This window comes from Ranitomeya imitator, chromosome 4 (assembly GCF_032444005.1).
Source record: "Ranitomeya imitator isolate aRanImi1 chromosome 4, aRanImi1.pri, whole genome shotgun sequence".
Classification (NCBI taxonomy): domain Eukaryota; kingdom Metazoa; phylum Chordata; class Amphibia; order Anura; family Dendrobatidae; genus Ranitomeya; species Ranitomeya imitator.
Genome location: NC_091285.1, coordinates 285,324,031 through 285,345,858, shown reverse-complemented (window position 1 = coordinate 285,345,858; position 21,828 = coordinate 285,324,031). Strand labels below are relative to the sequence as shown.

General features: G+C 43.4%; 1 protein-coding gene across 2 annotated transcripts in view; it reads left to right on the top strand.

Moving 5' to 3' along the window:
- Window positions 1–6,258, top strand: part of METAP2 (methionyl aminopeptidase 2) — a 53,832-nt gene extending 47,574 nt beyond the window's left edge. For both annotated transcript variants that reach the window (XM_069764712.1, XM_069764713.1), the window contains exons 9-11: window positions 3,247–3,350; window positions 5,323–5,438; window positions 5,600–6,258. In XM_069764712.1, coding sequence (XP_069620813.1) covers window positions 3,247–3,350; window positions 5,323–5,438; window positions 5,600–5,852 — 473 coding nt within the window. In that variant the 3' untranslated portion in view covers window positions 5,853–6,258. The remainder of the gene's footprint in view (window positions 1–3,246; window positions 3,351–5,322; window positions 5,439–5,599) is intronic.
- The last annotated feature ends 15,570 nt before the right edge of the window (window positions 6,259–21,828 follow it).

Sequence of the window (21,828 nt, the reverse complement as noted above, 5' to 3'; positions counted from 1 at the left end):
CTTAGTAACCCGATGTTTACCCTGGTTACCCGGGGACTTCGGCATCGTTGGTCGCTGGAGAGCTGTCTGTGTGACAGCTCTCCAGCGACCACACTACGACTTTACCAACGATCACGGCCAGGTCGTATCGCTGGTCGTGATCGTTGGTAAATCGTATAGTGTGACGGTACCCTAAGAGTCTGCCGGCTGTTGTAACCTGTTCAGAAGTTAGAGGCATTTATGTGGTAAAAATACACATTTTCATTTCTGTCATGTCACTTTGCGTTAATTCCGGAAAAGCAACTGAAGGGTTAATAAACTATCTGACAGCAGTTTTCAATATGTCAGGGGGTGCGGTTTTTAAAATGGTATCACATTTGGGGGTTTCCAAATAAAAAAAAAAGGGACCCCTAAAGGCACTTCAAACATGGATAAGTCCCTAAAAAAAACTTTTTTGTAAATTTCCTTGAAAAAATGAAAAATTGCTGCTACATTTTTTAACCTCCTAAAATGCTAACAACATAAAAGAACATTTTCCAAATGGTGCTGATATATAGCCAACATGTGGGAAATGTTATTTATTAATGTTTTCCTGTGGTATGACTATCTGGATTAAAGGGATAATCATTTAAACTTTGAAAATTGCAAATTTTTTTTAAATTTTTCTCAAATTTCTGATATTTTTTATAAATAAACACAAAACATATCAACCTAAATTTACCATTATCATAAAGTATAATGTGTCACAAAAACAAATCTAAAAATCACTGGGATTTGTTGAAGCGTTCCAGAGTTATAACCACATAGCGACACTGGTCAGATTTCAGAAATTTGGCTCCGTCACTAAGGGGTTATGGATGATATGACTAAAATCTTTACATCGGTAACCACTATCATTTCATATCATTTTATCTAATTGGGTCCTACTAATACTCAGCACTATTATCTGTTTACCCCCTATTGTATAACGCTATTAAATTAGTACTTTTTCTCGCAATCTTGTTGTGTAGGGCCGAAATTTTTTTTATTAATACTTTGACTATTACTACTATTATCCCATTTCACAAACAAGATGTTTTGAGCACAAATTATTTTTATTATATTTTGATTCTTATTGACGGTTGTCTTGTATTTGCTGCTGAAACTCTTGTGCACTTTAGCGCCACTGTATTCATTATTTTAAATACACATACCGTATATACTCGAGTATAAGCCGACCCCCCTAATTTTGCCACAAAAAACTGGGAAAACTTATTGACTCGAGTATAAGCCTAGGGTAGGAAATGCAGCAGCTACTGGTAAATTTCAAAAATAAAAATAGATGCTCCATACCGTTCATTATTGCCCCATAAGATGCTCCATATAAAGCTGTGCTATATATAATGCTCCATACTGTTCATTATTGCCGCATAGATGTGCCCTAGAAAGCTCTACCATATAGTGCTCTGCACCGTTCATTATTGCCCCATAGATGTGCCATATAAAGCTGTGCCATATAGTGCTCTGCACCGTTCATCATTGCCCCATAGATGTGCCATATAAAGCTGTGCCATATAGTGCTCTGCACCGTTCATCATTGCCCCATAGATGTGCCATATAAAGCTGTGCCATATAGTGCTCTGCACCGTTCATTATTGCCCCATAGCTATGCCATATAGTGCTCTGCGCCGTTCATTATTGCCCCATAGCTGTGCCATATAGTGCTTGCGCCGTTCAGTATTGCCCCATAGCTGCCATATAGTGCTCTGCGCCGTTCAGTTTTGCCCCATAGCTGCCATATAGTGCTCTGCGCCGTTCAGTACTGCCCCATAGCTGCCATATAGTGCTGTGTGCCGTTCAGTACTGCCCCATAGCTGCCATATAGTGCTGTGTGCCGTTCAGTACTGCCCCATAGCTGCCATATAGTGCTGTGTGCCGTTCAGTACTGCCCCATAGCTGTGCCATAGAAAGTTCTGCCATTGCTGCTGCTGCTGCAATAAAAAAAAAAAAAAAAGCCATACTCACCTCTCTTGCTTGCAGCTCCCCAGCGTCCGGTCCCGGCGTCTCTGCACTGACTGATCAGGCAGAGGGCGGCGCGCACACTATATGCGTCATCGCGCCCTCTGACCTGCACAGTCAGAGCGGAGAGACGCCGGGAAGATGGAGCGGCGCCCGGCGGCTGGAACGCGGACAGGTGAATATAAAATACTTACTTAGTCCTGGCGGTCCTGACGCTGCCCCTGCCCGTCATGCGGTCTTCGGTGCCGCAGCCTCTTCCTCTATCAGCGGTCACCGTTACCGCTGATTAGAGAAATGAATAGGCGGCTCCACCCCTATGGGAGGTGGAGCCGCCTATTCATTTCTCTAATGAGCGGTCCCACGTGACCGCTGAACAGGGGAAGAGCTGCAGCACCGAAGACTGTGGGACAGGCCGGGGGAGCATCAGGATCGCTGGGACTAGGTAAGTATACCTCTGCGCCCTCTCCCCCTTACCCGCCGACCCCACCGCTACCGTGACTCGAGTATAAGCCGAGAGGGGCACTTTCCGCCCAAAATTTTGGGCTGAAAATCTCGGCTTATACTCGAGTATATACGGTATTTGGTATTGCTTTGTTCATAAAAGTCAAATGTATAAAAATAGCAAGTATATTAATGCGGGCCGGTAAATTGCATAATTAAAAAAAAAAACTGCCAGAATTACGTTTTGCAATAAGAGACCATCAAAACATCATATTTACCCCAACATAGTATAACTGTAAATGTAAGCTCAGGGCGCAAAAAAGTCTTCCCACCGCACCATATTCTGAAAATGGAAATGTTAAGAGTCTCGAAAAAAGCTGACAAAAGCAAAAAAAAAAAAAAAGAAATGTTTCTTACAAATTTACGATTTTCTTTTTTTTAAATTACGTAAATAAAACTATACATGTTTGGTATCTGCACACTCGTACTGACCCGGAGAATCATATTGCCTGGTCAGTTTTACCATGTTAAAAGTTAAATAAACAATTGTGCAATTGCACTTTTTATTTTTATTTTTTGCAATTTCACCGCACTTGGAATTTTTTATCACATGACAAAATGAATGATGTAATTCAAAAGTACAATTTGTACCCCCAAAAAATCAAGTCATCATAAGGCTATGTGGATGGAAAAATAAAGAAGTTTTTGTTCTTGGAACAAGGGCAGGCAAAAACAGAAAATCATCCAGTTGTGAAGTAGTAAATGACTGTTCACTATAAAAATGCATGTGGCTTTTATTGCTTTAAATTTTTATCCATGTGATTTCAGTGAAACCCATAAGGAATTTGAATGGCCATTCCATTGGACCTTATAGAATACATGGTGGAAAAACTGTACCGATTGTGAAAGGTGGGGAAGCAACACGGATGGAGGTACATACCAGGGGATGAATTGTACTCAGCAGAAACATTTTGCATTACAGACTCATACAAGGATTGACAATTGGCTAAATGAACTTTCGTAAGAACCCTCCTTGTTTAGCTTGTGCTATATGGCAAATCTCAGAAAAGTCGTGCAAAAAAATAACTTTTTATTATTTTAGAGCTGATTTTGTCTGCGAATTGGCCATTTTTTTTTTTAACAGCAATTTTTACCCAAATCGGTTGCATGTGACTTGCGTAGAGGTCATTGGCAAGTGACTTGCATGTGACATTTAATCCAATACATTTGGAAACATTTGCAACTGTGTTGCTGTACGTGGAAATGTGACCGCATAGCAAATTAATCAAATTCTCTCTGCACAGTTGATTGGAGCTTGTAGGAGGAAATCCACCTATTTTTAGTTTTGGGAAGAAAAAACTTTAAAATCAACTTTTTGTGTATCAATGAAAAACAATTCCCGAATACAGATATTAATTTTTTTTTAATTGTTATTATGGGATCATTTTAATACAATAAGAGAGGTTTTACTTTTTTTTAAATCTACCGTATCTTTCGGACTATAAGGCTATATTCACACTTAGCGGTTTTTACCGCGGAACCGCCGCGATTTTGATGCTGCGGGTCCGCAGCAGTTTCCATAGCGTTTACAGTAACATGTAAACCCTATGGAAACCGCAAACCGCTGTGCACATGCTGCGGGAAAAACCGCGCGGGAACGCAGCGGTTTACAACCCGCAGCATGTCACTTCTTTGTGCAGAATCGCTGCGATTCTGCACCCATAGGAATACATTGAACCGCTTACTTCCCGCATGGGGCTGTGCCCACGTTGCGGGAAGTAAGCGGATAATGTGCGGGTGGTACCCGGGGTGGAGGAGAGGAGACTCTCCTCCAGGCCCTGGGAACCATATTTGGGGTTAAAAATAAAAAATCTGATTATACTCACCCTCTGATGTCCGGAGCTCCTGGGCGCTGCACGCGGCCGTCCGGTCAGAGTTGCTGTGCGACCAGGACCTGCGGTGACGTCGTGGTCACATGACCGTGACGTCACGAAGGGTCCTTCTCCCACAGCATCTTTGGAACCGGACCGCCGGGTGCAGCGCCCAGGAGATCCGGACATCAGAGGGTGAGTATAACCAATTTTTATTATTTTTAACATTACTATTGATGCTGCATATTGCTGCATATGCAGCATCAATAGTATAGGCGGAAACCCGCAGCGGAAAACGCGGAACAAACCGCGATAAATCTGCAGGGAGAACCGCAGTTGTTTTGCCCTGCAGATTTATCAAATCCGCTGCGGGAGAACCCGCAGGGACCCGACGCAAGGTGTGAACATAGCCTAAGACGCACCGGACCATAAGACGCACCCTAAATTTTCAGTCTGAATTCAGCTTTCCAAAGGAGGGTGGGGATGGGATCAGCAGCGCTGGTGGAGCGTGGTCACAGGGGGTGTTCGGTGGTCCAGAGATGAGATGACTCCCATCCCAGACTGGTGCGGCAGGTTTGGCGGTGCTCAGTGTTGCGGGGGCTCCACCGACTTTTTGTGAAAACTCGTAGCCCCTGCACATACGTTCCTGTGATGCAATGGCTGCCGGGGGCTGCGCATGCACTGATTGAGATCTGATTGCCGAGACACACCACTAAGTAATGCCGAATACAGTCGCACCAGCCCGGGAAGGGAGTGTGATCATCACCCTGCAGCATCGGACCACTGCAGAATCGCCCCACTCCTGCTGCTGCCACACTACTGGTAAGTATATTCCAACTATAAGACGCACCCCCATTTTCCCGCAAAATTCTTTGGCAAAAGGATGGGTCTTATAGTCCGAAAAATATGGTAGTCCGAAAAATATGGTAGTTGGATCGTTTATAAATATTTGTATATCTACATAAGTTGATTTATGTGTAATGGGCCTGGCCTCTATTCCAGTATTTTTAAATGCTGTTTTTATGTTTTTCAGGAAGGTGAGGTATATGCAATAGAAACATTCGGTAGTACTGGAAAGGGAGTTGTTCACGATGACATGGAATGTTCTCACTACATGAAGAACTTCGATGTTGGACATGTGCCAATCAGGTAAAGTATGACTACTTAAAACCCTGACAAGCTTATTTTATTTGGTCCCTTGGTATGATGGGTGACAAGTTTTTTGTGGGGGTTAAGGTGTGAAAGTTTGAAGTGTAGAATCATTGTTGTTACTGCATAGTGATGTTGCTCTTTTTTTTTTTCATTTCCAGGCTTCCGCGAGCAAAACACTTGCTGAATGTTGTCAATGAGAATTTTGGCACTCTTGCTTTTTGCCGCAGATGGTTAGATCGGCTGGGAGAGAGTAAATACCTAATGGCGCTAAAAAACCTGTGTGACTTGGGTATAGTAGACCCTTACCCGCCTCTCTGTGACATCAAAGGCTCTTACACAGCACAATTTGAGCACACCATCCTATTGCGGCCAACCTGCAAGGAAGTTGTGAGCAGAGGAGATGATTATTAAAGCTATGTAGAACTTGGTGCTGTCGCTCTAAATATTGCTTCTGTTGAAGCCCATTGTGTAATATTAATTCGGAATATAAAAAAAGGTTTTAGCAGATGTCATTCCAATATCTGGAAATGGAATGAATGTGGTTAAAGGTATAGCTTTACTAACAATCAGGCAAGGTTACATTTCTGATCTTTGTAAAGGAGAAGTTGCCTCATTGTCCAGCTTGCTGGTTTAGGGGAATGTGTAATGTTAAATTTTACTTTGAAAAATATTTTGCATTTAAGAGGCTTTTGAAATATTTATATTTACTTAAATTGCCACAAGTTTCTTGATTTATGCAAATACTAGCATTTCATTTTCATTCCCTGGAAACCATTTTCTAAAAAATAAAAATAAAGTTGAATTTTTCGGATCGCAATCATCTTTTCTGTAATACGTTGATTTCTTTATAGATTTGAAATCAGTATTGGGTTCAATCACTTCTGATTGTAGCACACAATATTCTCTTTCATGTGGTTTAAAGTACACATCGGCTATTTATAAAGACTTTATTTATTTGAATGGTAAATGTGTGTCTGATCAATACTTGTGTGGCTATATACTGAGGCTGGGGTGGGCAATTAATTTTTCCAAGGGGCCACATGAGACAATGTGACAATTGTAGAGAGCTGAACCAACCATGCCTAATTCTCATTATTGTTTATTAATATTTATCACTAACCCCCTCAAAAGCAAGGTCTAACAAGTTTCTCTGAGAGCAGACTGACAGTTATAATGCAATATAACAGCGCTCAGACTGCTGAAAGTGACAGTCCTATAGTTGGGACTAAGTAAAAGAAAAATTGTAAAATATTTTTTAAAAGTCACAACATAATAAAAAATAATGTACCCATAAATTTGTATTTTTATGTAAAAAAAAATAAAGTACGCGTTAGGCACGACCTGCCACACAACTGTCTACTAGTTAACACCTTCAGTGAACACTAAAAAAAAGGCAAAAAACAATGCTTTTTCATCATACCAAAATTGAATAAAATGCAATCAAAACTACCGTATTTTTCAGACTATAAGGTACACCGGACCATAAGACGCACCCCAAATTTTCAGGAAAATAGGGAAAAAAATTGTCAAATGGGGAGAATCGGCAGCGCTGGTGGAGCTTGGTCACAAGGGTGTGTTTGGTGGTCCGGCGATATGACTCCCATCACATACTGGTGCGGCAGGTTTGGTGGTGCGGGGGGGCTCTTCCGACATTTTGTGAAAGCCCGGAGCCCACCGCACATCCATTACTGCAATGCGGTGGCCTCCGGGAAAATGGCCACTGGGGACGCCGCATGCTCAAATTGAGATATCTGCAACGAGATCTCTGGTGCTGAGATCTCGTTGCCGAGAATAGGCGGCGGCATGCCTCCTTCCCTGCCTGTCAGATCCTGATCTGATACTCTGCAGTGCAGAATGTCAAATCAGCGATCTGCTGTAAAATGGCAGCAGCATACACCCACGGTCTGTGTCCCCCCCAATGAATGGCTCAGAGAAAAGGATTTTACGGTGAGTACACAAAAATCCCTGCAATAGTTACAAAATATATATATATGTTATAATGTGTATATATATATATATATATATATATATATATATATATATATATATATATATATATATATATATATATATATATATATATATATATATAATTTTTTTTTTTTTTTTTTTTAAATCCCCAAATAAAGAAAACATTTATTTTTCAATAAATACATTTATTTATGCAAATAAAAAAACAAACAAAAATACAAATATTTGGTATTGCCGCATCCATAAAGACTCACTCTATATGTCCCACTAGTTAACCCCTTCAGTGAACGCCGTATAAAAAACCGAGGCAAAAAACAGTGCTTTATCATCATACCGCCGAACAAAAAGTGCAATAAAATGCGATAAAGACGGATGTAAATAAAAAATGGTACCGCTGAAAACATCATCTTGTCCCCCAAAAAACAAGCCGCCATGCAAAATTAATTATTTTTTCTGTAAAATAGTTTTTGTGTGAAAGCATAAAAGATATAAATGAGGTATCGCTGTAATCGTACTGACATGAAGCATAAAGCTGCCTTATCAATTTTACCACGTGAAACGGTGTAAAAAATAAATAAATCATGAATTGCTGTTTTTTGTTCATTCTGTCTCCCAAAAATCAGAATAGGAAGCGATCAAAAAATGTCATGTGCCCGAAAATGGTACCAATAGAAACGTCAGCTTGTCCTGCAAAAAACAAGACCTCACATGACTCTGTTGGCCGAAATATGAAAAAATATATAGCTATCAAAATGTGGTGATGCAAAAACTAGTTTCTGCAATATGTGTCTTTTAGTGTGTGACAGCAGCCAAACATAAAATCCCGATATAAATCGCACCGACCCAGAGAATAAAGTCGCCTAATCACTTATACCGCACGAGGAATGGCGTAAAAGATAAATAAAACCAATTCTTCACATGCTGAGCGCTTACACCGGGGTGTCTGTGTAAATCTGAAATACGCGATTCAGACATAACCTCTGGCTGAACATTCCCTGTAATGAGGCAGATGGAGGCACTGTGGACGCCGTCTGACCTGTGATCCGGCGGTATCCCGTCTTTTTAGGATTGCATGAAAGTGCCATTGGCCACAGTTTTGTGCACTTCTGAAAAGGACACCGCTGAACAGAGGCCAGATGGAGTCCAGAGTAACACTGCTGCCTCATTATAGTGAATGGATCCATCGGGGGTTTCATCTGAATCGCGTCACTAACAGATTTAGATGGAAACCCCAAAGTAAGTGCTCAGCGTAGAGCGCGGGATAACTGTGATCCAAAACGTTCTATAAAATGTTCCCAATTAAAGCTCAATCCACAAAATAAGCAAGTCCCCACTCAGATCTGTCATCTGTTAACCGAAATATAGGGGGCTTCCACGTTACTGGTAGCAAGCACAAAGGCTCTGGAAAAGCGAAATGGCTCCTCACCCGCCAAAAGAAATTCAGCAAATTCTCCGCTCCCAAATCCAAATGTCCCCCTCCCTTCTGAGCCCCAGTGTGCCTAAACAACATTTAGCGCCCACGTTTGGCATTTCTGTAGTGATGAGCCTGCCTCATTTACAGGTGCTTGTCTCCATAAACACAGGCTGGGCATAACGTACTGGTGAATGCAATGTACTGGTCACTACAATGGCAGTTTGCAATTTTCACTCAGCAACATCCACTGCTCTGTCACTCCGTATGGCAAAGTAGCCAGCCACTTATGGGGTATTTCTACATTCAGCAGAAATTGTGGGACAAATTCTGGTGCCATTTTTTACTCATTTCCCAGTGTGAAAATGTAAAAGAATCACTGCACACAATAGATGAATTCATTGAGAGATTTAATTGGTAAAATGGGGTCACTTATGGGGGCTTCTGCTGTTCTGGCACCTCAGAGGCTCTGTCAGTGTAACATGACACCCTCAAACAAGTGCAGCAAAATCTCCATTGTAATATGGCGCTACTTTCCTTCTGAGCTTTGCCCTGTGCCTCAAAAGTAGTTTTCGACCACATATCAGTTATCTGTGAACTCCGGAGAAATTGCATAACAAACTTTGGGGTCCATTTTCTTCTTTTGCCCTTGTGAAAATACAAAATTTGTAGCCAAAATAAAGATTTTTGTGGGAAAAATTTATTTTTTTTTTCACAGCTCTACGTTATAAACTTCTGTGAAGCACCTGTGGGTTCAAAGTGCTCAATACACATCTAGATAAGTTCCCCAAGGGTAGAAACAGGAACACATGAGCTACTTGCACAGTGAACAAGTCTGTAGGAAAATGTTCACACACCACCAAGAAACTTGAAGACACAAAAGAGCATAGTAGAACCAAAAACACTCAGTTTCAAAAAATCACAGTAATCCGCAAGTGCTAGTAAAAAGATGTAGAAAACAGGGTAGCTGGTTGATACGTTTTTTTGCAAAAAATGTATACTAAGCTGCTCCACCAAACGTCAAGGTATACCCATATCAGAGCAGTCCTAACTGATCTACTATGCTCTTTTGTGTCTTCAAGTTTCTTGGTGGTGTGTGAGCATTTTCCTACAGACTTGTTCACGGTGCAAGTAGCCCATGTGTTCCTGTTTCTATAATTGTTCTCTTGTGTCTACAAGACTAGGGAGTTACCCACCACTCCTCTTGGGCTATCTGCACAAAAGCTGTTCCACTCACCATGTCCACATGGATTTTTCCTCTCTCAACCCTGTTCACGCAGGTAATATTCAGATGATCAGGTTTTTAAGTACATCAGACAGGGATTGCATACATCAGTTAGGACTGCTCTGATATGGGTATACCTTGACGTTTGGTGGAGCAGCTTAGTATACATTTTTTGCAAAAAACGTATCAACCAAATACCCTGTTTTTTACATCTTTTTACTAGCACTTTTGGATTACTGTAATTTTTTGAAACTGAGTGTTTTTGGTTCTACTGTGTTCTTTTGTGTCTTCAAGTTCCCCAAGGGGTCTAGTTTCCTAAATATTGTCACTTGTGCCTAAACAGTGGAACTTCTACCCCCCCCCCCCCCCCCCAATCAGGGGCTCTATAAACGCGACATGGCAACTGCTAATTATTTCAGCATATTTACAATTCGAAATGTGAAATGGCGCTCCTTCCCTTCCGAGCCCTGCCGTGTGTAAACAGTAATTTCCCCCACATATGGGGTATCGACATGCTCAGGAGAAATTGCACAACAAAATATATGGTCCATTTTCTCCTGTTACCCTTGCGAAAGTAAAAAAAAAATTAGGTCTAAAGGAAAATTTTTGTGAAAGAAAAGTAAATATTTATTCGGTCGTCCATGACTGCACCAACGAGAGAGGGGATCCGCCCTTCACAACAGTGAGCGGGCAGATGGAGCAGTCCCTGGGGGATTACCGACTCCGGAGGGCAAGCGCCGGAAGTATTCCCCATGATGGTCCTGACGGCTCCTGGCCTGCGCTCTCCGGGATGCTGCGGCATCTTCCGGGTCTGGCGGTGTCAGGGGCGTGCTGTGTGACGTGATACGACAGGCCGGGGCGGGTCGGAGGCCCGGCTGGTGACGTCTTTGGGCAGGCCTCTCTGACCTTTCTCGGCGCCTGCGCAGTGCAGTACTTTGCTCTGCCCTCAACAGGGCATACAAAGTATGCCTGTTCCGGAGCTGCAGCGTGAATGCAAGAAGAGGATGTCATCGTAAGAAAATGGGAGGCCCCGGACTGCGACGCCCATCGGAAGCCCCTGATGCCGGTGGGCTTAACTCATCTTCGATCTTGGGGGTGACAGGTTCCCTTTAAGATGCCTCTAGATTTATAGGCTACACTACAGGGTTAGGAGAGAGGGATAGTTGGAGCTGTTTTGGGATAATTTGGCAGCTGCTCCAACACAACAGGTGGTGGATAGATGATCAAAGATACTAGTCCTGACTACATCTCTATGCTATAACACCTTTTCCATGATAATGTCTATAATGACCCCCGCCACGGATATGCAGCAGTGAGTACTGAGAACAATGCAACAGATGAATTTTATAGCAAGGACTCAGAAAGCAGAGTTCTATGTTCTATACCATTAAAATATATTTCAGGGTGATAGGCAGCAGATGAGACAGCAAGCAGAGGTGGGAAGTTGTACCATTAGAATATATTACAGTAGATGAGACCACAAGCAGAGGTGGGGAGTTTTCTGCTTTCTGTTCTGATGATATTGTTTCATAGTTACCATCCCTGAACAGATGGACTACAGAGCCCGATGACAATGTGGAGGCCATATACAATGGGAGGCTTATTAAGGTCATAATATAGACAGATATTTTTTATTCAGGAGCATTTTCATAACACTGTTATTTTGAAATGGCACAATGTCAGGATGTGCTGTAGAAGACTTGACTTTAGAAACGGGAAGTCTGCACAGACGAGATTTGGAGGTGAAAAGTTGTCATGATGTCTGGATAAGATGTAGACTAAGGGTACCGTCACACTGAACGATATCGCTAGCGATCCGTGACGTAGCATCCTGGCTAGCGATATCGTTCAGTTTGACACGCAGCAGCGATCTGGATCCTGCTGTGCCATCGTTGGTCGGCGCAGAAAGTCCAGAACTTTATTTCGTCGCTGGACTCCCGCAGACATCGCAGAATCGGCGTGTGTGACGCCGATTCAGCGATGTCTTCACTGGTAACCAGGGAAAACATCGGGTTACTAAGCGCAGGGCCGCGCTTAGTAACCCGATGTTTACCCTGGTTACCAGCGTAAATGTAAAAAAAAAAAAAAACACTACATACTTACATTCCGGTGTCTGTCCCCGGCGTTCTGCTTCCCTGCACTCCTCCTGCATCCTGTGTCAGCGCCGGCCAGCCGTAAAGCAATTACAGCGGGTGACGTCACCGCTCTGCTTTTACGGCCAGCACTTACACAGTGCAGGGAAGCAGAAAGCCGGGGGACGCTACGGGAATGTAAATATGTAGTTTTTGTTTTTTTTACATTTACACTGGTAACCAGGGTAAACATCGGGTTACTAAGCAAGGCCCTGCGCTTAGTAACCCGATGTTTACCCTGGTTACCCGGGGACTTCGAATCGTTGGTCGCTGGAGAGCTGTCTGTGTGACAGCTCTCCAGCGACCAAACAGCGACGCTGCAGCGATCGTTATCGGTATCGCTGCAGCGTCGCTAAATGTGACGGTACCTTAAGAAAAAGAAAGGACTCCGAGAAGAGGTCACCTATATGGTCCCAGGATTTAAATTTTTACTTGTTGATACTGACTATATCCCATCAGTACTGTTGTTCCTGTATGGTCCGCAGGCTGATAGAGTAATAGCAACTCCCTGCATCACCTTACTGTTGTTAAGGACATATTGGAAGTTGAAGGTTCATGATACAAATGCAGGGGTGAACACACTGCATGTACAGCCGTGTACCTGCACCAGGGCCTGGAGGTGGAGGGGGGCCCCTGCAAGATGGCTATTAATGAGGGCAATCTGACCTGTTTCTTCGGCTCCGGGGGGCCCCTGACCAGATTGCCCTCATGTGGGCAGGGAGTGATCCCTGCAGCTCTTCTACCTACAGGATAAAATGACAGCGAAGTTGCAGGGATTGGTCCTGTGCTGACGTCATCCAGTAGCACGGCTGGATGACGTCCGTATTCAGTGCGTTCCTGTGTCAGAGGAAGCTGCCGGCGAGGGTGGGAGAGGTGAGCGGTGCTGTGTGTGTGTTTGTGTGTGGCTGCAAAGGAGAAGGCAATGATGGAGATGGTGGAAAGGGCAATGATGAGGTGGTTGGGATAAAGGCAATGATGGAGGTGGTGGAAAGGGCAATAATGGGGGTTGTGGGTGAGAATGCAATGATGGAGGTAGTTGAGATGACACTGATGTGAGTGGTGGGGGAGAACAATAATGGGGGTGAGTGAGAGGACAATGATGATGGTGGTGGAAAGGGCAGTGATGGGGGTGGAGGGGGAAAACGATGAAGGTGGTGAAGAGGGCAATGATGGAGGTGGTAGAAAGGGCAGTGATGGAGGTGGGGGAGATGACAATGATGGGGTTGAAGAGGGACAACAATAATGGAGGTGGTGGAGAGGTTAATGATAGGAGTGATGGAGAGGGCAATGATGGAGGTGGTGGAAAGGGCAATGAGGTGGATGGTGGGGAGAAGGCAATGATGAAGGTGGTGGATAGAACAATAATGGGGTGGAGGGGGAGAACAATGATGGTGGTAAAGAGGGCAATGATGCGGGTGGTGAGGTGAAGGCAATGATGGTGGTGGTGGAGAGGGCAATGATGGGGTGGAGGAAGAGAACAATCATGGAGGCGGTGGAGAGGACAATGATGGAGTGGAAGGGGAGAACAATGATAGATGCGTTGGAGAGGTTAATGATGGAGGTGGTGGAGATGGTAGAAAGGGCAATGATGGGGTGGTGGGGGAAAAGGCAATGATGGAAGTTGTGGAGAGGACACTGATGGGGTGTTGGGGAGAACAATGATGGATGTGGCGGAGAGGATGATGATAGGAATGGAGGAGGAGAACAATTATTGGGGTATTGGAGAGGGCAATGATGGAGTGGAGGTGATGGGGAGAACAATGGGGTGGTGGAGAGCAATAATGGGGGTTGGAGAGGAGAACGATGGATTTGGGGGAGAGGGCAATGATGAGATGTGGGGATCCGGATGGGAGTAAGGGGGACTTATAATGGAGTTATGAACAGGAGGAGGGGGGTATGACATTAGATATGGATGTAAAATTAATTGGGTGGTGGAGGAGGGTGCTAAGTCCCTCCATCTCACAATTCTTTGTGATGCTATCAAGGACTTAAAATTTATTACGGAGTGGGGGAGGAGGAGAGCAGGTGAATAGACCCTTTTATAATGAATTGAAAGGTAGGAGAAGATTCTGTAAGGGACTTGTAATGAATTGGGAGGTGGCAGAGGATGCTCAGTCCCTGATGGCGTCTTCTCCCACCCCCAAATTCATTATGATGCTATCAAGTACTTACACTGAATGATGGGGACACAGGACAGGGACTAAGGCTATGTGCACATGTTCAGGATTTGTAGAAGAAAATTCTGCTGCATATCTTATAGTGTTGGCAGGAAGAAAGTTGCGTAAAAACATTTATTTTTTGGCAACTTTTTTACATCCTTTTGTTACGTATTTTTCCCCATTAGTACGGGTGATATAAGCTGCAAGAATTAACATTATGCAGATTTGAATTTGCTTCAAATCTCCAAGCAAAAAATAAAGCAACTTGTCCATGAGACTTCAGGAAACTCATTCCCTTCCCTTGTACTGTAAAGCCTTGTATACTTTCCATGTGTGCAGAGCCTTACAGTTAATTGGGTAGAGTCACAGACTGAATAATTTATATTATTGGCCAGCAGACAATATAGTTAATGAGGGGAACAGTGCTGCTTATCACTTTATATTTTTAATGTTGGGGTACATATCTGTATTCAGGGGGTCACAAAAGTATGTATATAATGTATGTGACCTTGTTATTTTCAGGGCTGTGACGATCATCGTGACAAGACGAGTCGTAGCTGGGAGATGTCGACATCTTGGACCAAGATGGCTCTGTAAACTGTGGCCTTTGTTCGCACAGCATGCATTTTGTAGCACTGGGCAGCCCGCCTGTATGTGCGTTAGTAATAGGCTGTAAGCCAGACGCTCTGCATTGCCTGTGTGAATGCCACATAGACTAGTATCCTTTATCTTTTTGTGCACTTAAATACCAGACAGCCAACACTAGATTGAAAGTGGTTGTTTCATCGATATTGTTGCACCTGTGTTTCTGCCATCATTAATCGGGTCCGCTGCACCCTGCCAGTGCATTTGTTTTGGAGGCCAGACCAGGTAAACATTTCTGCGACTTTTTGAAACATTTTTGGAGGATTTTTTTAAGTCCTCTTTTTGTGTCGGTGAGCCGTGTTTGATTAGTGTTTGGAGATGTTTAGCGTTAGGACTGGCAAAATGTAAGGACCCTTGACGTTGCCAGCTTATATATTGGGCCCCAATATTAACCAACACCTTGCATACATTGATATGTTTTTTTTGCACTTTATCTTGCAGGGTGCAGTTGGACCAAGATGGCTCTGTAAACTGTGGCCTCTGTTCGCACAGCATGCATTTTGTAGCACTGGGCAGCCCGCCTGTGTGTGCATTAGTTATAGGCTGTAAGCCAGATGCTCTGCATTGCCTGTGTGAATAATGCCACACACAGACTAGTATCTTTTATCTTTTTGTGCCTTTAAATACCAAGCAGCCAACACTAAATTGAAAGTGGTTGTTTCATCGGTATTGTTGCACCTGTGTTTCTGCCATCATTAATCGGGTCTGCTGCACCCTGCCAGTGCATTTGTTTTGGAGGTCAGAGCAGGTAAACATCTCTGCTTCTTTCGCTGTGATTTTTGAGAGATGTCGACATGAACGTCTGACCAGATGGAGAAGAAACTGGAGAAAGCGGCTCTAAAGGGACGAGACATCAGCGGGAAGTGCATGGATGTAAATATTATTCTGTATAGTAGGACTTGGAGTGATGATGTTGTAGCAATATGTTATATGTTCATGTGGCCTCTAGGGGTCTCACTACTTTTATGTGTGTTCTATCTTCTGTGTTTGGAACTAGTTGGATGTTGTTGTACTCAGAATTCATGTAATGGAGGTTGAGACATGATGTGAATAAAGAGCCTGGAGATACTCACAGAGTGTGATTTATGACAGGATTCATCAAACAGAACATGGTGGCAGCCGGGCACAGAACCTGCAAATTCTTAGAGCTTATATGAGGCTGGAACTGCACAGATCACTGCAACTGTAAGTACAGATTCCCTGACAGTACAGAAAAATGGAGACTGGTCTGAAGCCCCCTCAGAGACTGGATGTTACTTCATGTAATCTGTCCCAGACTTGGAGACATTGGAAGGAAGAGTTTACACTGTATGTGGATCTGACTGTGGGCCCCACTGATGACAAACGGAAAGTAAAGCTGTTTTATTACCTAATTGGGGAAAATGGCAGAGAATTAGCCCACACCTTGCTCCCAGACACAGACAACCTCCTCCTAGCAGACATTGTGCAGGCATTTGATAAACACTGTGACCCAAAGAAGAATGAGACAGTGGAAAGATATAAGTTTTTCACAAGACATCAGGAGGATGGCGAAAATGTGGACAGATATCTGACAGAGCTGAGGAGACTTGCAGAAACATGTGGCTTTGGAGAGATCAGGGACAGTCTAATCAAGGACAGAATGGTGTGTGGCATAAAGGACAGTCATCTCAAAGAAAGATTACTGAGAGAGGAAGGCATGACTTTAGAGAAATGTATGCAAATCTGCAGGGCTGCTGAGCTCACAAAGCACAGCCTGAAGATGATGGCAGGCACCAGTGAGAATGATGATGACAAGGTACATGCAGTATCTATGAAAGGAAAGACAGGACCAGACTACCCTATAAACACTGTCCACTGCAAGTATTGTGGGAAAAGACATGAGAGAGATAAAACCAAGTGTCCAGCATATGGGGAAACCTGCAGGTCATGTGGCAAGAAGAATCATTCCTCTGCTGACTGCAGGCAAGGAAGAGGCAAACAGTACAGGCAGCTCCACACTGTGACACCAGACACTGACAGTGCAGAGGACATTACATGGCTACAAATGCAGTCTACAACAGAGAAAGTCAATGTAGTCGGGCAGTCAGTAGTGAAGGATGCCAAGCAGCTTTATGCAACATTCTTGTTGGATGAGAAGCCCATTAGATTTCAGCTGGATTGTGGAGTAAGCTGCAATGTAATTTCATTTGATCTGCTAAACAAACAGGTTTCTATGGAGCCAACTGACAAGGTACTGGTGATGTACAACAAAAGTGTTCTGAAACCAATGGGGACATGTAAGCTAAAAATACGAAACCCATGTAACAGAAAGAGTTATAGAGTTGAATTTACCGTGTTACGGGGTGGTAACCATGTACCATTACTGGGAGTAAAAGCAGTTCAGGCAATGGACTTAATAAAAGTACAGTCTCAGAACATTATGTCTGTTGAAGTTGCCCAGGATATACAAAATCCAAAACTAAATGCAGAGCACAACTTGGACATGCAGAAAATAAAAGCAGAGTATGCTGATGTATTTGAAGGTGATGGATGCTTTGAAGGTAAATATAGGCTAGAAATTGACAACACAGTGCAGCCCACCAGATTACCTACAAGAAGAGTGCCTGTAGCTTAAATGCAACCGCTGAAAGTAGAACTGCAAGATCTACAGAGAGGAGGCATGATAGCACCAGTCCATAAGAGCACAGATTGGATCAGCAGTTTGGTCATAGTGCAGAAACCATCGGGCAAGTTAAGAATATGTATTGATCCTAAGCCACTCAACAAGGCGCTGAAACGAAATCATTACCCAATGCCAACATTAGATGATGTTCTACCAGATTTATCAAAGGCTAAAATATTTTCTGTATGTGATGTAAAAAATGGATTCTGGCATGTGGCCCTGACTGAAGATTCAAGTTTATTGACAACATTTTCTTCACCATTTGGACGCTTTAAATGGCTGAAAATGCCCATGGGACTAAAACCTGCTCCAGAGATATTCCAGCAGAAATTGATGCAGGCTTTGGAAGGACTTACTGGAGTGAAGACAATAGCGGATGATATCCTAGTAGTGGGAGAAGGTGAAAATATGGAATCTGCAATCAAGGATCACGATCAGAAGATGATACAATTTTTGGACAGATGCAGAGAAAAAAACATAAAGCTGAATTTGGACAAATTCAAATTGAAAATGACAGAAGTGGCCTATATTGGTCATCGACTGACTTCAACTGGGGTCAAAGTGGATCCTGAAAAGGTGAGAGCAATACAAGATTTGCCTACCCCTACTGATGTTTCTGGAGTACAACGATTTTTGGGCATGGTGAATTATCTCTCAAAATTTTGCAGGCATCTGTCAGACATGTGTGAGCCACTGAGACAGCTAACCCACAAAGATGTGCGCTGGGAATGGACAGAAAGCCAGGAGACTGCTTTCCGAGCAGTAAAGAATGCCATTGCAAATACAGCAACCCTAAAGTATTTCGATCCAGATCGAGAAGTGGTGGTACAATGTGATGCTTCGGAAAAAGGCCTTGGAGCCACATTAATGCAGAACAAACAGCCAATTACATTTGCAAGCAGAGCCCTTACAACAACAGAGCAGGGATATGCGCAGATTGAGAAGGAACTACTGGCTGTGGTATTTGGGATGGAGAAGTTTCACCAGTACACCTATGGTCGACGGGTAACAGTGCAGTCGGATCACAAACCATTGGAGAGCATTACAAAGAAACCATTACTAAATGCCCCAAAGAGACTACAGCGCATGCTGTTGCGACTTCAGAAATATGATGTTGACATCGGGTACTGTCCAGGAAGAGACTTGCTGATTGCAGATACGCTAAGCAGAGCTTACCTTCCTATCACAAATGATGAGGAGGAAGACATTGAAACCATCAATATGTGTAACTACCTTGCAGTGTCAAAAGAAAAGGTCAAGCAAATCCAGACTTTTACAGAGAAGGATAAAAGTCTCCAGAGTTTAAAGACTGTCATCTTGCAGGGCTGGCCAAAATACAAGCAGCATGCTCCGAGGGAAGTCTCACCATTCTTCCACATAAGAGATGAATTGTCAGTGCAGCAAGGAATCATCTTTAAAGGAGACAGGGCTGTTATACCGGAAGTTCTCAGAAGAGGCATATTGAAGACATTGCACTCTTCTCACTTAGGCATGGAAGGATGCCTACGTCGTGCACGAGAATCAGTTTATTGGCCAGGAATGAATGACCACATAAAAAATTACATAGCACAATGTGAAATATGTGCATCCTGCAATGATAAGCAACCAAAGGAGACATTGCAACCTCATGAAATTCCACATAGGCCTTGGTCAAAAATAGGAACAGACTTGTTCACATGGAATGACAAAGAATACCTGATTACAGTGGACTATTTCTCTAACTTCTGGGAGGTTGATTTGGTGCAGGACACAAGGGCGAGAACAGTGATTAAAAAACTCAAGGCCCATTTTGCCAGGTATGGCATTCCAGATATCGTTTTCTCTGACAATGCGGCACAGTTTACGTCGGAAGAATTCAAAACTTTCAGTAAGAAATGGGAATTTGAACACCAGACGTCTTCTCCAAGATATCCTCAGAGTAATGGGAAAGCAGAGTCAGCAGTAAAAATGGCCAAAAGACTCATGCAGAAAGCAAACCAGGCGGGTGCTGATGTATATCTGTCTATACTGGATCATAGAAACACACCCACCCAAGGCCTAGACAGCAGTCCGGCACAGAGGCTCATGAGTAGGCGTACAAAGACACTAGTACCAACTGCGTGTCATCTGTTAGAGCCAAAGCTGCTGGGAAACATCGAAGCTAAATTACAGAAGAATCAAGCTAGGCAAGCTTTCTATTACAATAAATCTGCAAAGGATCTGCCTGAGCTCCAGAGAAATGACAACATTCGGCTGCAGCCAAGCACCACATTTGACAAACACTGGCAAAAGGCAAAGGTTGTCCAGAAACTGGGACCTCGGTCTTACGAAATTCTAACAGACGACGGAAGAAGACTAAGGAGGAATCGAAGATATTTGAGGAAAACGCAAGAAAGAGATGATTCATGGCCTTTTGAACAGTATCCAGACAGCCAAGACAACGAGGCAGCAAGTACAAGTCAGGCACCAACAGTGACAGCTGACCATCAGGGTGAGGACTCTGGCCAGAGATAGACAATATCAGAAGAACTACCAGATGTACCAGATGTAGAAAGTGACACATCTTATATTACCAGAGCTGGCAGAATTAGCAAAAAGCCGGCGCACCTTAAAGATTATATCTAACTGGACGTACTAGGTTAATTTCTAACTTTGTCATCGTATACATTAGTTTAGTATTTTTTATTGTTCCTCTAGTTAAAAGAGAAAGGATGTAGCAATATGTTATATGTTCATGTGGCCTCTAGGGGTCTCACTACTTTTATGTGTGTTCTATCTTCTGTGTTTGGAACTAGTTGGATGTTGTTGTACTCAGAATTCATGTAATGGAGGTTGAGACATGATGTGAATAAAGAGCCTGGAGATACTCACAGAGTGTGATTTATGACAGGATTCATCAAACAGAACAGATGTTATCTGTAAAATCCCGTATTCTACATTCTCACATTTGTGTGAAATGTCCATGTGCTGCCAGGTTTTTTTATCGGACGACACACAGACTCGTAGAGTTTTATTGGTCCACTCACATATCCGTGAAAATCAATGATCTGAGAATGAGATCTGTGAGGGTCAGAAAATGTTCTGTTCTGATCAGGTTTTGGGGATCAGAATAGGACGTGCTCAATGCATCTGTAAAAGCAGGCAGCACACCGACACTGCACACGGATGCAGAAATGTAGCCTTATTATGTATAGCATAGTCCCTTAGTATATAGTGTGATCACTTATTATGTACAGCACAGTCCCTTAGTATATAGTATACTCATTTGTTATGTATAGCACAGGCCATTAGTATATAGTGTACTCACATATTATGTATAACACGGTCCCTTAGGCGGGGTTCACACTGCATTAGTGTGACCCGTTTAACGGACTACGTTACACCGCGGCATAACACGGTGTAACATAGTCTGTTAACGCCGCCATTACTTTCAATGGCGGACGCATCGCTAGCGCACACCCACAATGGGCGTGCGCTAGCGATGTGCCGTTATTGAGTGACGGACACGAGATGCGAGCTGCAGCGTTTTGGGTCCGTCACTGCTAGTGCAGATGGAGCGAGCAGATGCTCCATCTGCGCTAGCGCTGTGCAAATGTCGGCACTTGCGCTAGTGCAGTCCGTTTAACGGATGTGTTGAACGGACTGCACAAAGCAAGTGTGAACTTAGCCTTAGTATGTAATGCACCCACTTATGATGGATATTGCACAGTCCCTTAATATATAGTGTGTAGTGAGTCAATATCTTGACTCAGTGTTTCCCTTTAGTGTACAGACTCCCCGACTTGACTTGGAGTGTGTCCTGACCTGTTTCTGTCATTTTGTCTTTTGGCTTATCCGCTCTTGACTGTTACTGACCCCTGGCTTGTCCATGACCTCAAGTTTGCTTTTTCCTTTGGTACTGCGCTACTGTCTAGGATTTGACCCTGCTTGTTTGGACTATTCTGAGGCCACCTGTGGTAGCCTTGCTGTTGCACTGCAGGTTAGCTCCGTTTAGGTGCAGACCTGCTTCCTCTCTACTACCATCTAGTGAAGCCTGCACGTACCTGCATTGCAGCAGCATAACAGTTACATAGTTCCTCTTTTATTATGTTTAACACCGTCCTGTATTACGTACCATCTTTAGTTATATATGGTGCCGTCCCTTATTTTTATTGCTTGCTCTGCTGTTATATACAGCACTGTTTCTTACATAGTGTATTCTTGTTATTTTTGTCATGCTCA